Genomic DNA, 17,750 nt, shown 5'->3' with positions numbered 1-17,750 from the left:
GAAAACAACAAGTTTTAAGATTTCTCTCTCGCTGTTTGTATCATTCCGACCGCAAAACTATACTCAATGTTTACAATTTCAATGTGACCAGATATGAAAAATTGATTTTAGATGTTTATTGTGAAATATTCACTTTTTTATCTTCACTATCTTCTTACAATTTAAATACAGTGGAATACTGTGTATGTTTAGCCTTAGGCGTGTTTGTTCTTAGTTGAATAGATGATTCAAACGGAATGAACACAGCCATGTAAAGGACATGCACTCTTAGCATTTCACGTAAAAGCACTTAAGTCGGTATTACCAAAAATAATGCATGAAGATTGCCGATAACCCACTTTACCGTTTTTCTAGACAAGTTAATACTGCATTGAATCAATGTCAAAATTCACGTCAAAATATGTAAAGCACATCCAGTAAAAAATGGACCCATCGCGATTGTCCAATTTTGCAAGGCAGTACAGATTTGCACATCAATTATTAAGCAACAAGAAGCTCTCCCGTCTCATCGAAATAATAATAATCATCTACTGGTTCAAGCTGGTGATTTTCTCCTTCATCTCTCTATTTATGCAAATCTTGTTAGTTGTGATTTTAATATTATTCGTCATCTTCTATGGATGCTGCATCTATGGCAAATAAATTTCTTTATCTGGATGGTTAATCGTCAACTTTCAACACAATTATATAACATTGTTACATTTTGGTTTATAAAAAGATGTATAACATATATTTTTATTAAATATAAACATTGATTTAAAACTGAACGTTTACACAGAATTTTATTTGTATTACTCTTCGGATGACTTCGATATGCGTTTAAAATTAAATAATTTAATGTAAAATTTACTAATTGGCTTTCTCAGCCGAAATTTTCGAAGTGATGGATGAAGTACGGCAGTTTGCGTGCTTTATTAACATCGTCACATGCGGACATCACGCTCTTGGTTAACGGTCTCGGGCCACAACTGAAGACGCCGATTTTGCTCACCTGCAATGGTAACAATGAGGCCAACAATGTTGACAATCAATTATTGAGGTTTACTTACATAGCTGTGCTTTTTCTGAACAAACTTCAGGAACGACGTCATGTCAGGCCGGCCAAAATGATTGACTGCTTTCAAACCGGTAAACATTGACGTTTTCGACAAACGTTGGAAATGATTTTCACAAATGTACTACAAGAACATGAATTTTATTAATTTTATTGATCTGGATGTGCATTGGGATCAGATGTGCGTTCGCTTATTGCATAAAATAAAATGCGTAAAAATTTCTCCCAAGAATCAGCAAGGTCTTTGCGAAAACTGCGCGCATCGTAAAGTTCTTCTAGCATATCGAGCAGGGTGACGCGCATTTTACTAAATTCGGAATCTGCGATTCGAGGATGTGATTGTCCAACAAATTCAATTTGTTTCAAAATAACATTGGGATTCTTGATATCCTTTACAATCAGATCTATTATTTTCATAAATTGCTGGCAGTGAGTGTAATACTTCTGGTTTTGTTCGTGTTCATCGTGTTCATCGCCGAAAAATAACAGATGTGCGGGAAAGTGCTGCTTGAGTCGCGCGTAGAAGATGTTACAGTATTTATGAAAGTTTGGAACAACAAATCGGTTCCAGTGATCGGTTATTTGATTTTTATCGTCGTCGCTTAATATTTCGTAGACTTTAAATTGTGACATTTTCAATTTGTGTGATTTTTGACAGATTTATTTCACTTACCAACATGGTTGTCCTCAAATCAAATTTGTGGAAAAACTGTGTGATAAAAATGTGGATTTCTAAGACGTTTGTCACATCTTTTTTCTCCACATCTCGAAGGACATCAATAAACCACTCGAAATGTTTGTGCGACGGGCAAATCCACAAGAAATATACCTGTGAGGAGGAATTATTATTTTCTGTAGTGGAAATATTGATTTCAAAATGGCATTTATTACCTTTTTACATGAAACACCCGAATATCGATTTGTTGACGTACCAAACACCAAATCGTTGAGAATTGAAGCATAAGGAGTGACACCAATACCACCTCCGACCATAACAGCGACCTCAAACTTGTACCAATCTTGATTTCCCCCACCGAAAGGTCCCTCCAATAATATCTTGGGCTGATCCTCTGGATTGTAATTACATGGATCAAAATAATTCCTCAGCTTCCATGTCCACGGCCCTTGCGCTTTAATGTGGCACGACAAGAAGTTCTCATGCGGCGCAGAGGTGAGCGTGAAGGAATGCGACTCGGATGTCTTGAACGCCGTGCATGCTAAACGCACCCACTGCCCGGAGAGATACTTCAAATTGGGCGGACGATAAAACTTGATCTTGATCACGTCCGACGGCAGTAGTTCTGTCTCGATGACATCCAACGGAATATACTTCGTTCGCAGACTGACTACTTTATCCAGTGTGAAGATAATTCCCGGCCCGATAAAGAACAGCCAGAAACGCGGGGCGCCTGTGAGTCTTGCCAAGCCGTGAATTAAACACAGCGCATACAAAACAATATAGAGACTGTGAGTCATCCAGAAAAAGTTGTACGCTTTTTTGCGGATCAAAGGATGCGCGAAGACGAAAATTATGCACATCGTTATAAAGAGCATCACTCCCGTGGCGCCCGTTATGGTTTGGAATAACCAGAATGTAATACCCGGCTTGTAATCGGATGGGAAACGGACTTCACTGGTGAGACATTTCAAATTCTCAACAGGTTGTGTGGAGACGTGGTAAAAGTTCACAATGTGTCCCACTGTGTGTAATATTGAGAAGAAGAGTGCTGTGCACGCGGCTATTTTATGGAATTGAATATGAGCATCTAAAGGAATGTATTGCTGGATGGAGAATTCTTTGAGTTTTGTTAGTAAATTGCGGGACATTGTCAAGAGGAGCATGCTATAGCAGAAGGACAACGATGCGGCAGATCCTCGAGTTATAGCAATGCCGACGCCCATGATGTGACGCAGATCCGTGTGTTCAGCCATAAATGAATAATCTGTAAATATATACAATAAGATTAAATTAATAATTAAATGGTTGAAAAAAATTACGTATAAATCTCTCAACGAAAAGCGCGATCGTAATAACGTAGAACACAAAAAGGTAAAAAATATTTTGTCTGTTTTCTTCTAGGAATGTAGTTACTGAATTCCACTTCAATTTCAGATAACCCTCTTCGGCGTCTGCGGGTTGCTCAATGTGGAAACTTGTCATTCTCGCGACGTTGGTTGATGTATCGAGGAAGTTTTGCTTCGCTCCTTTACAATCCAATCCAATGGCGACGAAATCACCCTTATACTCCTTCATCATCTCCTTGAAATCGCTATAGGTGAGGAATTCTTTATGTTCTAAACCGGCATCCTATTTTTTTAGAAATAACAATTAATAAATGAGTTATTAGAGTAAGAAAAGTTAAAAAAATACCTGGAACATTCCGTCGATGAGTTCGGTAACATGAGCATCAGACAAACTGGTTGTTCGCGCTATTTCTACTAATGACCTCATCATCTCGGAAAGTTCGATTTTATCGATAACTCCGTTTCTATCATTATCACACATGTCGAAGATAATTCTCAATTTGTCTTCTGTTTTACCTCGTGAAAACAATACTACAGTATCCAAAAACTCTTGGAATGAAATTCTGCCATCACTGTCTTTATCAACAATATTAAACATTTTCTTAACAAATACGGCATCGTGTTTCATGCCTAATGCATTCGCAAACTCACTGGTTGAGAGCGAAGTTCTCATTACCGTTACAACCTCACCATCCGTGCTGGCATCGGATCGCCTACGCCGCTCTCCAGGTCGCAACCCAAATGTTAGCGCGTAAGCCTCTCTGAAAAAGTGCTCGAGCTTACGTTGTCTTCGCTCTCGTGTTTCCGCCTTGGCGAGCATTATTTCACGGACTACTTGTATACAAATAAGGTTGCGCTTGTGGGAATTCAGGAATAATTCCAGTTTGCTAATAAATTTCTTCCTCATCCCTATCGTATCCAATTCGAGGACCAAGTCGTGTTCGCGTGGAAGGCGAATTAAAACTAGGGGTTTCTTTTTACCGTGTACATCAAGTGATTCTTCTAATGTAACAGTTTCGACATTTTTAAAATTAAGCGTGCGTAGTTTTTCACCTTTTCGCCCCACAATATGTAGAGCTAATTCAGGACCGATATTTACTTTGACCAGTCGTTTGTGATTAGCATGCAGCCATTCCTGCACAATCATAGTGTCAACTGGAAGTTTACCATCTACTGAATTACGTAACTCTTCTTGTTGTATTTTGAGTCTCCGCCTGCGTCGATTTTGCAGTTTGACAACGCCATAACCGGCACCAGCGCACAGTATCGGAACAAACCCGAGGAAAACGCAAGCATAAATATATACTAACTCGTTGTTTTCAAAATAATCGTACCCTCCAAGTACTTTACAAGGTTCTAACTGAGATGCATTGAGTTGCATTGGTTGTTGACATGGATCACCAACATTCCAAAAGAAGACATTACGTTGTATCTCCTCTGGTTTGATGTCTGTGCTGTTGACAATAACATCCCACAATTTAATTTTTCTTAACTCTTCAATTTCTTCAAGAGTAAAAATTTCGTTGTTTGTGTTTTCGAACCAAAAACGATCCGAGTCACGAATTCGCGTAAACTGCTCGATTATGACCTCCGCAAATAAATCACCAGGTTTACCATAACTCTCCAGCATACCTCCAATGTACACATCGACGTTGTTAATATCATTATTATAGGCAGAAACTAACACGCGCAGAATTTCCGGATTCTTTTCGAAAAGTTTCGGATTTATATCATTCCACTCCTTATACTTGGGCAATTTATATTGCGCACGGACGGTGTTGTAATCTGGAAGGCCATTGTCCCTACCGCGCATTATATTAAGCGCACCTAGATCCCTCCGGGAAAACTCCATCGGGCCAAATAACTTATCTCTGACGTCAGAGCAGAGAACGGCATCTTCGCGTTCCGCCAGCTGCGAGGTCATGCCCATCAGGAGCTCCTCCACCGAGTTGTTGCTCAACACATCCTAAGCAAAAAAATTACACGTTAATATCATCATGCACGCTAATTACCGCTCATCAATATTGTTGTGCTACACGCGCAGTGTATTTAGGAGAATGTATGTGTTTACTTACATTCGAATCCCACCATGTGCTGCAGAGACGTATAGCAAGATGTCCCATTGCCGTCTTCTTAAAATTGCACTTGCCGTCACGACGGTACAAACCAGGCGGTATCAGCGAGTGGCCGAAACGAAACGCCGCCGCTTGGAAAACGTGCGTCACGCCAGGATGCACTTCTTGCCGGTAGCCGGTGTACTCCGGCAACTTTCTACCCAAAAACGCCGGCAAATACTCGTACATTATGATATTCTACAATTACCAAGCAACAAACACAACAATCAATCATCATCATCAAGCGCACGTTGATTTCTAACACGCTTACCTGAATAGTCCCGATGACGATTCTTCGCGACCTTTGGAACACGTCCTCGTCGGTCCAATCCGGATGTTGGTGTTGCACTCTGGCCGCCACCACATTATGCCATCGGAAGAATAATATACTCAGAGTTAAAATAGCTGGATTTTGATTTGTTCTCGGATCTCCCAAGACTGAAAATGCATTTAAGATTAAAATAGTAATAATAATAATAATAACGCGTAATATACACATCTAGGTGTGAACAAATAGTAATGTTGCAAAATCTGCTGCAATGAAGAAGATTTCTTGCGAATACGCAAGCGTAATCTTCAGTGTCGGAGGAATATGACGCGACCTCACGAATTTCGCTCGCCGCTGTGGCGCGTAATTTCATCGCGCATTGCGCAAGAATCCATCCGAGTTCTCATGCAATTGTTGTTGGTACTTACGAAAAAGCCGCTCCGAGCTGAGCATCCGCATCACCTGCGGCACCGGATTGTTGAACAGTGGTACCCGCATCGAGTTTCTTATCGGCATTTTCCCGGATGCGTCTGTTAACAACGTGCCATTTTGGAATGAGCGCATTGTGTTTATCCACGGCTCGCTTGTACTGTAGATGAAACTACCGTCCATCCAACTTGTTACTTGGTTCATCTATAATTCATAAAAAGTAAATATGCATAAATTTTAAATTTTAAAAGAAATACAACCAACAAGAATCTTATTTTAGATTCAAGTCATTATATAAACGAAAATAACTTCGAACACATTTCCGGTTCCGGTTCGAAATAGTTTAAGGTGCTATTCATAGCATACCTCAACACCGTGTGACAACTCCAATTGATTCGACATTCAAATCACAAACATATTCAATTCCATATATTCCTTAATATCCGCAAGACATAGAAACTCTTTAAAAGTGTAACAACCTTCTAATAAATATCCACATCTAAGGAGTTGTGCGTTACCGCGCCCATGGCTTTTTGTTAATGAGACCGCGAGTCGCACTATTAAGAATTAACAGATATCGACATTTTATTTTTTGATACACGCCCGATTAATTAATTTACAATCGTCAAGTTAAATATATGTGATTTAATCGCAGCATAAGTTATTTATCACTTGTTTTCGTATGGAAATATAGGTCAGTGTGTGGAGCTTGAAAGTGAAATGAGAATATAAATATATCACAATGAAAATCTAGACGTTCGCAAAGACAAGACGCTTAAAGCGATATATTTTCTTGGTAATTTTAATTGAATGAGCAACGTGCACGAAATAATGCGCCTACTTACGTAATTTTAAAATTCTACGCTCGGATTTCATGGTCAGCACTGCATTAAAATAATAACTCGTCGTAATATATTTTATGTGAGTTTTTTTTTACTAGAGTATCATTGTTCACACTTTGCAATGGGAGTTTTGTCAGAAAAATGCCAAAAATACATTAAAATGCATTAGAAACATTAAATTTCAAAAATTTTCCCTAAATAATTTTAAATAATCACAAAACTAGGTAAGGTTTTCTGTATATTTGAGTTTAATATCTATAGGTGGCGCTGCATGTTATAAACATAACCTACCTGTTCCCTTGGCGCATTTGGACTTTGCCCAGTATGTCTATCGTACATCGCTCGATGAAATGGAATATATCTATCACCCCGACAGTCTTTATCATAAATCTCATCACATTTTTCAATCTCGATGTGATGCATCTCAATAGGACAGCCACTCTCACTAGCCATCACAATTTCCGACGTAACTAATTGTCCGAAGAATGCCAGCAGCGCTGTGCGATTCTGCATCGAACTTAATCCGTCGATGCCTTTCATAAATAAACGACTTAATTTCCTAGGGCTCGGCCGATTCTGACCGGCCATCATGTATACGCCATCCGAATACGCCGGCGGCGCTTTCCTTATCAGGTGACTATCTGTAACACGCAAAAGACAATTATATTAAAACTAAACCAATTCAAAACCATGACACATCATGTTGATATCTTGTTTAAACTTATCTGCGACAGTTATATATGTCTATATTGAAATTCGTGTCGGAAAGACAATAGATATATTTATCAACGCGGGCTATTATAGTTTTAACTTTCTTATTTTTATTTTATTTGAGTTTTAAGTCTAAAGTCTAAACAATGGGTTGTATATATTCTAAAATAGAAGACAGCTCATTTGTCAACTGGTTTGCATATTAGCTCCAATTCCGTGGTGCAGAAATGTGGAAATCGCGCTCGTAAAATCCGTGACTAATTTTACGAGATGATAAATTCGGTGTAACAAATTAGAGAACACGGGCTGAATTTTACATAATATACGCATAAAATATTAATCAATAACCGCAGGACGTTTTCAATCTGATCAGAATACAAACGCGAATTATTTGATCGCGAGGGACAAGCAGTCTGCGATTGATAATAAAAATATGACCCACATTTGACGCATAATGTAATTTTTAAAATAGTTGAAAAAAAAAACTATGCGAGCAATAAAATTTTCGAATGGCAATCAAAACTGCAGCAATGCCGAATTCTTTCAAATATGTATCGATATATCGGCATATCAAATTTCACAATATTCACATTATTTAAATATTTAAATGTTGTGCAATGTCAAATAATAATAAAATTTCGGAAACATGCTCCACAACATCAAAAAATAAGTTTCTTCTGTTTAAAATCTTCATCTTTTGGAATAAAATATTCAAGAATATATTTAAATTGTATAGAAATGTCTTTAAAATATAGTTGTAATTTGATACGCTCAATAATTTGCCTAAAAACATGTAACGCTAAACTATTTTATGACTACAAACATTAAACTAATGTTAAAGTATGCTATTTATAAACAAAACCCACTTGTAACATTTTCAACGTTCAATTTTCTATTTATATTTTATACAGCATCTTTGCATAAAACATTTTAACATTTCTAAGGCAATTTAAGTAAATACATTTAACATGCGTCTACTTTCGTTCGATCAGTTGGTACACACACAGTTAAAGAACAAATAAACTGGAAAGAGAGAGAAATTTACACGCAGCGCAAAGTAATTACACACAGAAAATGTATTTACACACCTAGGTAAACACACACGCACGGTTAATTTGTCTCGATCCCAAAATAATTGCTTTCTTTCTCAATTTATGTATTTTTTTAAAACATCCTCTTACAAATTATGTAAATGTATTGGTAATTTCGTATTTCTTGAGTACCGTGGTAAATTATAAACGTCTAAAATAAATTCGTTTCATGTGTCGAATAAAAATGGTAGTAAATTTATGGCATTTAAATATTAAAAGTTGATGTTTCGTATTTAGTGCGTGAAAAATTAAATGTTACGTAAAATGATGAACGTCAAAATGTAAATAAATGATGTGATGTCTTAAAGGTATCATATTAACAGTATTTTACGTACAAATTGACTAATTTAAGCTTTTTATCTGTAAAATAAACTTTAACAACCAGTAATGTTTGATTTGCAGTACAAATTTCGAACGCGAAAAATGACAAAACTAAAAAAAACATAATTTTTGCAAATAATACCTTTATTATTTGCAAAACTACGGTAATTATATGCAAAATAAATATAATTGTTTCACCTGGTCACGGCAAGAATTTATTTATCTGTTTTTTTTTTCTTTGGTGTTGAAACACTTAAAAATTTTAATTGATGATCATATTACGTTTCCTCCAGAAGTGTTGTTTAATTTGTTGATAAACTTGACGAACCTTCTCAGAATTAAAAAATAACACAATAGAAGACACCAAACTTAAGTCTCCTCATTAATTAAAACAAAGTACTTAAATTTTATATTTCTTAATAACGAACGGAATTAAAATACAAAATTATAAAAAAATAAATAAACGAATTATAAATATTCATCCACCTAATTAATATTTATAAAACTCAAACTGCTACCACATCCTCCTTGTGATTTATCTTAGCTCTTAATTAATTAACTATCTATGGCCACGTCACGGCTTCATAAATATAAATGAGAATAAACCTAAGATCACTCAATATAAATACGTAGGTTGGTATTGTTTTAACAAAAGTAGTAAATCAAGAAAAGCATAAAAATAGCTGCATTTGATCGATTTACGAGATAATCCTGTTTTTATCTATTTTCTCTATAATGTAAATAAATTTGCATAGTTTTATAGTGTGTGGTGGTTGTCAAGTTGAAAATTAATGCAGAACATGAAATTCGAGATTGATGCGTGTAGGTATGCAATTTTCAATCGTAAATCAAATTTTTATTTATTCGCCATGCGTTGGGACGGTGTCAGTCGATACTTGATTTAACAGCTTTATAATGATTTATCGTTCTCTGCACATATTCAAATTAAATTTAATTTAGAAAATAGTTGAATAACATACGAGATAACAAGCTGAAACTAATAAATGCAAATACCTTAATTCGTAATGTCGTATAATCTGTTACAAACGACTTAACAATTGCTTGTTATGGGTATTTATAATATTTAAATTAATTTTAAATACGTTCATTCATGGAAACAACCTTCTTTTAAGATTAAAGTTGCACAATTGCATATTTTATTCAAAAATATTCCTTAAAACGTAAAATAGGCAATAATGCCATTATAAGAGGCGATAACTTTATTTCTTTTTACCAAATATGAGTTATCCAAACATATTGCGGTGTGATTGCAGTGAAAAACAAAGGAAATGTGTAAAATTGGTTGCGGCGCAGCGCCTTCGTCATTTGTATAGCTCAAAACTAATTATAAAATGAATATAAGTAATAAAACCATGATAATCATGCACAATATTTTATTATGCTCTCAAATTTGACTGATTTGACTTAAAAACTATCTTTTATCTACCTTTAGAAAAAACATTATTCACGCGAAAATAAAAATTCTTTGTGACATGAAATAACTATCGCCGTCTAATTGCATCGGCCTGATCTAATAAAAACGCCATTTCCCATAATAAATATGCAAATAAAATAAATACTACAAGTACTTTTCTTGAGCACTGAGAGTCTGAACTTAATTCATAACAGCTTATATTACGCGATTATTTTATAGAGTAGGTACTCGCCATAAAAATCGTTTCACATTGTAAACGTGATTCAAAAGTGTGGATACCGCTGCATACAATACCCATGCCTAACTTAACTAAGCAAACAAAGATCCATTGTTTTCATAATTATTTTAAACATATAATTGGTAAGATATAAAGTTGTACGTAATAAAAATATGCGTACAAGTGAAAATTTCCATCTAATCCTTAATATTTATTGTTATCGGTCGTGTAAAATTTGTAAAAAATCTATTTTTTATCTATCCTTTCACAAATTATTTATTGCCATCGATCGGTTAATTAATTAATGCATAAAACAAGCGTGGGTTTGATTTCATCGCTTTATAAACAAATTCACAATAATTGGTTTCCTATTTTACGATGAATGAAATTAATTTATTCCGTATATGCATGAGGTTAGCATTGTAATTGTTTAATTATCTAACATTAAACTGGATCCTGGACATGTGCACAATATTTTCGGCTCATTTTATGACATTTTAATTAATGGTCCAGTCTTATCATGCAGACATAGAGTTCAGTTAACCGTTTAAGTAATTAACTTTTGAGATTTTCGACAGACGCACGTGCTTGCCGAAATTTTGAAATTTCTAATTAATTTCCAGCGCGAATATGTTTTAATTAAATAAAACTTTCGAACGATATTCAAATTAATATTAATTATTTCCATACTTCTGCATAAACCTATCTTTTGGTTTTACGACATTGTAAAAAAGTCGAAAAATGAATATAAAAATCCGATTTGATGAATAAATCTAGTTTCTAGTTATTGCGTGAACCGAAATGGGAATAACTAAAATTTCTCGAATTCTTTGGAATTACGAATGATAATAAAGTTTGACGAATTGCCAAATCATGCGCACCAATAATTCCAATAAGCAATAACCTTAAAGACGAAATGAATTTCTACTTTGATTCGGAATGATTGACATAATCCCTTGCAATAAGCTTGACTTATTGGTTCTAATCCTAATTTTATAAGAGACGCAACACTTATTTGCCCGCCTCGCTAGCTCTAGATCTAGATATACATAATTTGTCAATTTACATAATAAATCGATGAGACCGCACCATCTGAGGTGGTTTCTGTGTTTCTTATTTTATTTTACGAAACAGTTTTAAGCTAATTGACATATCACTTTTATGGCGTTGCACGCGTGCTCGCGATTTGTGAATTGTTTTATTCAGTATGCACACTAAAAACACCTAAACACCACATTATAATAAAGTACCATGGTGACAATCAACCAAAGTTGTTGATAGCAAAAATTTGATCTCCAGAGATGTTTCCTTGCCTTTATCTCAGACAAATTTTTAAAACAAATAAATTTTGTTTCATATTTATAAATTTTCACTGTTGCAATGTCCTTATAACAAATAAATAAATTAAAAATTGATTATAATATTATCATCAACTTTGGTTGATTGTTCTCATGGAGCTTTAAACGTGAGAGAGGGTGTGTCGTTGGTAGAAATTTATTCATTTTATCAAAAAATTATAGCCATCGAACAAAACGTTGACAAAACTTTTACGCCTCGAACCGAACAAATTGGCTACCAAATTGCGAAACGCGTCCCTAGTCAGATATAAGTCTAATTGGACCGTGTCGCGTTATATTACAACAGATCCCACACGTCTTCCTAAATTATCCGTAATAACGTATTCACGGACAAATTTCAACGTTTCGGCAATTTAACAAGTAAATATATTATTTATTTATGCAATTATTTGCCCGCGACGCTACGACGAATGCTATGGCGATATTTATGAGACGCGGCTTCATTACAATATTTATTTATCGCGCGCGAGAAAGCTACAGAAACCGAAATTAAGAAATTAATCATAATGCTATTGATGCAAGGTGTGATGGAGCAATACGACACATGTGTCATGAGTGTGTTTTGAGATGTTGAGCGGATGTCTCGCCGTGTTGAATGAGATATTATAGCTTGTATAATTTAATAATAGTGTATTCGACAGGTCGATTGCGCAGAGGTTGGGTTACAAACTAATTTCGTTCGGATTTTTATTTTGTATGGGATATAATAGGTGGATAAGTGCTATATGAACATAGTTTTGATTCCAGTACAATAAAAGTTGATGTTTTGTACTAAATTAACTAAACAATTGAGAATAAATGCAATAAAAGGTTATTCTTTGTTGTCAAAATGTCAAAGCTTAAGTTGTCAGTGATCTTTAAGAATAAGTTTCACTTTATTTTTGCAAATGTTTAGGTTATATTAACATAAAAATGAAAAATGTTAAGAAATTGCATGTAATAACTTAAATGTTAACTTTTTATGGTGTTTTGTACTGAAAATATTTAATGTACAGCGAAATAAATCAATAAATTTGAGAAAAAGTTAATTTTAAAGTTAGTTTATCATAGATGTCTTTTGACAACTGACAGGAAATGACGAAAATAACCAAAAACTTCGAATTTGATTTAAAAAATTGTACAATTTCTAAGGAAAAGCTTGTTTTACATGTTTCTCTCTAAATAAAACTTAAATCAAGTGAACTTACTTGTAGCACCCCAGTGCGGATGTGCCAAATTATTAAACCATCCATCATATCTCTGCTTTTCGGAGTGTCCCAGTACATTTTCTGCAAACAAAACAAAATATATTTATCAAATGTACATGACGCAAATGCGTAGTTAATGTATAATCGTGAGCAATATAATGTTCAAACTTATAAACAACCTACTTATTTTTTCAAGGAAATATCATTAAAATTATAGAATTAAACAAGTTCAAACGTAATTATTATTATGAGATGAATATTTGTATTTAATCCTGCTTGACAAAATAATTGCGTCTTCGTGATGGAATCAAGTATCAAGAATCGAGAATCAATATTAGGAAGAAACGGAATCGAAAATTCCACTAAAGCAATGAGTATCAATTACCCATTAGCTACGATTAAGGCAATGCGCATCGCTTTATCGACGTCCCAAGACGTCCATTTACATAAAATGCGCGCGCGGATTGCATCACGACACAGCTCATCTGCGTGCTGAACACATTCATGATGAATGTTTAAGCCAAAGCTTAACACGTCATACCTACAAGCATACATCGATCTAGAACGTCCACGTAGACATTGCATTCATCGAATATTCGAATAGACGAATTGAACTGGAGTACTTCGAGAGCTCTTCGGTGCTCACAGTGCTCACGTTAGCACCGTTGTCCTTGTAATAATTAAATTCGATCATATAGATTATCTTGAGCAGTGAAAGCGAATCAATCTCGTGAGGCGACACGAGTTTGTATACACGTGAAAATTTTTTTCGATAAATTCAAATCTAAGTGTATTTTTTCAAGCTGACATTCAAATGAATTTATGTTTATATTATATTTGGATAGATTAGTGCTTAATGTTATACCACACGTCAACAACTCAACTGGTCCGCAACTATTTCATAATCGCATTTGAAATGTTTAAAATTGATTTTTATCTTGTCATGTTTTCGGGCGTAACGTGTCAGAAAAGTAATTTCTTTGTCACAATACTGCCAAATACAAAAATTCCAAAATTCGGCGCACAACTTTAGCGCTTATTAATTAAGTCTCACTAATTCGTTGATATAAAAATTCGCTGGCAATTAATTACAACGTTCGATTATTTATGTATAGATGAGAAAAATCTCCATATAAATCATAGGTATTCGAGTAAATTACACTTGTAATATACATTGACCTGAAAACCTATATGCAAAGTGTTGAGCGAGTTCGCTACAAAAATAACACTCGTAAATGCTTAAGGTATTTAGAAAATATTTAATCAATTTTTATTCTGTGTGGATGGAGCTCGCACGTCAAGTTTGGATGCTTTTTTTAGATCTCCAATCAGATTTTAAGATAATCAAGTAGTGATATTATAAAACAAAGTCAGAAAATAATTGTTTCAAAATAAATTAGTCTACGCATACTATAGTGAAGTGTTGATATGTTTTGTCTATTGGGCAGGTGAAACTGGACTGGAGACGGTGTACAATCTCTTTTTAATTAATTTCAGGGATTTATCCATGAATTGCAAAAAGACACAGTTATCGCTGGTTTGATCGCAAGTACATGTTTAATATGGGGTTTTAATTGTCTTTTTTCTATTTGCGGACTGCGTTGAGTAATGATTTTAATGTTTTTTGTTGATGTGTGCAATATTTGATTTACCTCTTTGGTATTATCAAAGTAATAATGAAATATCGAAAATTAAATTCATTAGAATAAACGTAATTAATAAAAATCTTTAAAAATAGGTAAATATTAAATGTTTTCTTAAATAAATTTCTAAAATGTTTTTATCGCTATGTACAATTATATCAAATGTAAACCTAACCTATATTTTGTAATTAAATGCCATATGTATAACCTAACCTAACTTTATATGATTTATATACAAAAAATATCATTTTTTACTGAAATAAACTATTTATATTAACCTTAAATGAATTTTAATGCTAATATAATTTAACTAAAACATTATTGTTTAAATAATGCTTATTATACTCAGATACAGCATAATAAAAGTTAAAAGTTTAAAATTTATTGATTCTTACAAGTACTTAGCACACGATTTTCCGGTTCTGTGCACGTTCTGATCATGTTATAAACTCACAAGAATATGTATGTACACGCCAACATGCATAATATTCAGATAACGATTGTGATGTTCCGATGATGTTGCTGATGTTATTGAAAGTACGATTAGACGCACAATACACAACTCACCATTCCACACGTGTTAAATATTGTGACAGGATTTACTACACATGCTACACACAACTTTTACAACAATCACAACTAAACAGATCCAACAAAACACTTGTAAAATTAATAACACTCATAAAACCAACAATAATAACATCGTGTACGAGTAGGCACCGTATTGTCCAGCTCTACATCCAGTTACATCACACACATTTCGAATTATTTAATTGATTTGTTCATTATTTATCTATTTTTAAATAGTATGTTTATCCTTGATTGTTCGAACGTGAAACGTGAAATGTTACTTGAACAGAAATAAATCAATGCATCATCGGCTGTCAATTATTGTATATTGCACGCCGGAAATTCCGGTAGAGCGGAATTGATGAATCATGTTTATTTAAAGTGCAAGAAATATATATTTTTAAGTTTTTAATTTTATGCTTTATTTTAATTGATAAATATCAATTTGGACTATATATTAATCATTTGCAACCGATTTTGGTACGGCACGATTAAATAATATCAATGTACAAGTATTGGCTTGTGCAATACTTGGGTTTAATTGCAAGCAAGTGAGTAATGATGGATTTTTCCAATGTCATACGCCTAATATATTTGTGAAAGTTTTCACGATCTTAATAATTACTTCAAGAGCATTTAAATACGTAGGTATAAAGAAATCAAACCCGTATTTATCAGTTAAACAAACATGAAATAAAAATAAATCGTTAAAATTCGTTAAATCAAGAAAATAAAAATATATAACCTATATTCTAATGCAGGATGTTAATTTTAGGCAACTTGTTGTACAATTTTTAGTCTATCAGATTGTCTACATTAAATCCGCATCAGCATTTTCCATCTAAATTTAAATTAATTCAGCCTTTTAATTGATTATTCCTGATTGAAATGAGATGCAATACAATGCAAATTTCTATGGTATTCATTAAAATACTCAATTTTTAATAAGACTAAAAAAACTTTTAAACAATGATTTAATTTTTTTGCGTTCAATGTGCGCAAAAATAATAAACTGAAAAATTAACACTTGTTCTTCGTGTTTCAAAGCAATTAATTAATTATTTCGGATATAACTAGACTCCATTCAATTCAGTTTTTTATTTCCTTGAAGTGACTTAATAAATTGTACATTGTATACGAGTAGTTTTGTTCGAAGTTGACTAAAGTTTAAAAGTGATATATTTTTTGTTCTTGGCTATTAAATCATAAAGAATTTTGTGATTGAGTCAAGCAGTCAACATCCAAGGATTTATGTTGATATGTTGCAAACTTCACATGCGAGCGCTATTTCTATTGACTTAAAACACTTTTTAACATCTACATAAACTTAAAAATTTTTAACATTTCGGAAGGTTTTAAATATTTACTTTTTGAATTAGTTAAGCATATACATATCATCTTAATGTAATTCTTGGAATTTTAAAAAGTAATTTGTATTGTTTACATTTACGCTCGACAAGAGGTTAGTATGGTCATTGACTTTGTAGGGCAGACAATGCAAAGCAAACATGACTTTTGGCACACACACTGCAAGTATTTAAATGTGTGTTCCTTTTAAATGAGACACTCACCTGCGGCAACCGCATCGGTAACAAGCAGCACAATGACACAACACAACGCGACGACCGCGCAACTTCGACCCGGACGTTTCATATCAGCTGATTGATTATTCTCACGTTTCTCACGACTTTTATTTGTGTGCATTTTATTTATTTTCGTTGCATGAATATTAAGCAATTTATGTTTTCGGTTGCATATGCCGCACGTTCAGCATTTTACTCTGAAGACTAGTAGCGCAAATCGCGTAAAAGTTCCACTTTACTTTTGCACACGCGCATATGTTTGAACAATGTTAATTCGTACGATTATTCTTGTGCGAAATGATGTCGGTAGCGCACACGCGGGGCGATCTTCGCTACGTGAACTGAGTACACACACACAAATGCACTCAACGTATTCATCGCCACATTTTCGATACACGCGCCTGAGAGAATTCCGAGCACCGACTGCGAAACTTGCGTGGAGCGCGGCGCACAGCGAGGCGCGTTTGGTTTTTTTCTCTCTACAAGAGATTGTGCGGCCCCGCGTTGTCGTAGTCGTCGCACACCTCACCGACGAAGCAGAAGAGAAAGTAGATTTTATTTTATAACCAGACATCGCGCGCGCCGGCGATGTGTAAAAGCCCCACCAGCGAGGTGAAGTCGCGGCGCGGGCAGTGGCAAAGCAAAGTTTTGAGTTTTGTTAATGAAGACACGTTGGAGGTAGGAAATTTACCTACGGATTCTGAATGAATCACCATGCTATAATCAAGTGTGTTTTATTGCTTGCAATGACACAATTTCAACTTTTATTTGAGTTTTCCCGATGATAATGTTATAAAAACTGCACTGCGAAAGTTTCTCAGGTTTGATTTGTACAAAGAAACAGTTGGAAATCTTTTGAATGCTGTCATAGTATAGTTTTATATGTATGTTGGGTTGCCTAT

At 34.3% G+C, this 17,750-nt stretch overlaps 1 protein-coding gene and 1 long non-coding RNA gene across 2 annotated transcripts; both read right to left on the bottom strand.

Moving 5' to 3' along the window:
• Positions 1-721: 721 nt before the first annotated feature.
• Duox (dual oxidase) lies at positions 722-17,387 on the bottom strand. The gene is made up of 12 exons (XM_065304708.1): positions 16,837-17,387; positions 13,053-13,133; positions 7,024-7,373; positions 5,890-6,094; positions 5,465-5,631; positions 5,155-5,391; positions 3,426-5,045; positions 3,053-3,362; positions 1,946-2,997; positions 1,728-1,883; positions 1,050-1,178; positions 722-991 (listed from the first exon to the last, which is right to left on the bottom strand). The coding sequence occupies exons 1-12, from the start codon at positions 16,967-16,969 to the stop codon at positions 863-865; spliced, it is 4,569 nt and encodes a 1,522-aa protein (XP_065160780.1). The 5' UTR covers positions 16,970-17,387; the 3' UTR covers positions 722-862.
• On the bottom strand, positions 1,180-1,719 carry LOC135793683 (uncharacterized). The gene is made up of 2 exons (XR_010548688.1): positions 1,497-1,719; positions 1,180-1,444 (listed from the first exon to the last, which is right to left on the bottom strand). It is a non-coding gene; the product is annotated as an uncharacterized lncRNA (long non-coding RNA).
• Positions 17,388-17,750: the final 363 nt, after the last annotated feature.

This window comes from Atheta coriaria, unplaced genomic scaffold, assembly GCF_025399875.1.
Source record: "Atheta coriaria isolate IRGN ID8LTWV9N9 unplaced genomic scaffold, Caltech_Dcor_3.1 hic_scaffold_6_pilon, whole genome shotgun sequence".
NCBI classification, from domain to species: domain Eukaryota; kingdom Metazoa; phylum Arthropoda; class Insecta; order Coleoptera; family Staphylinidae; genus Dalotia; species Dalotia coriaria.
This window is presented reverse-complemented; position numbering and strand designations above follow the sequence as displayed.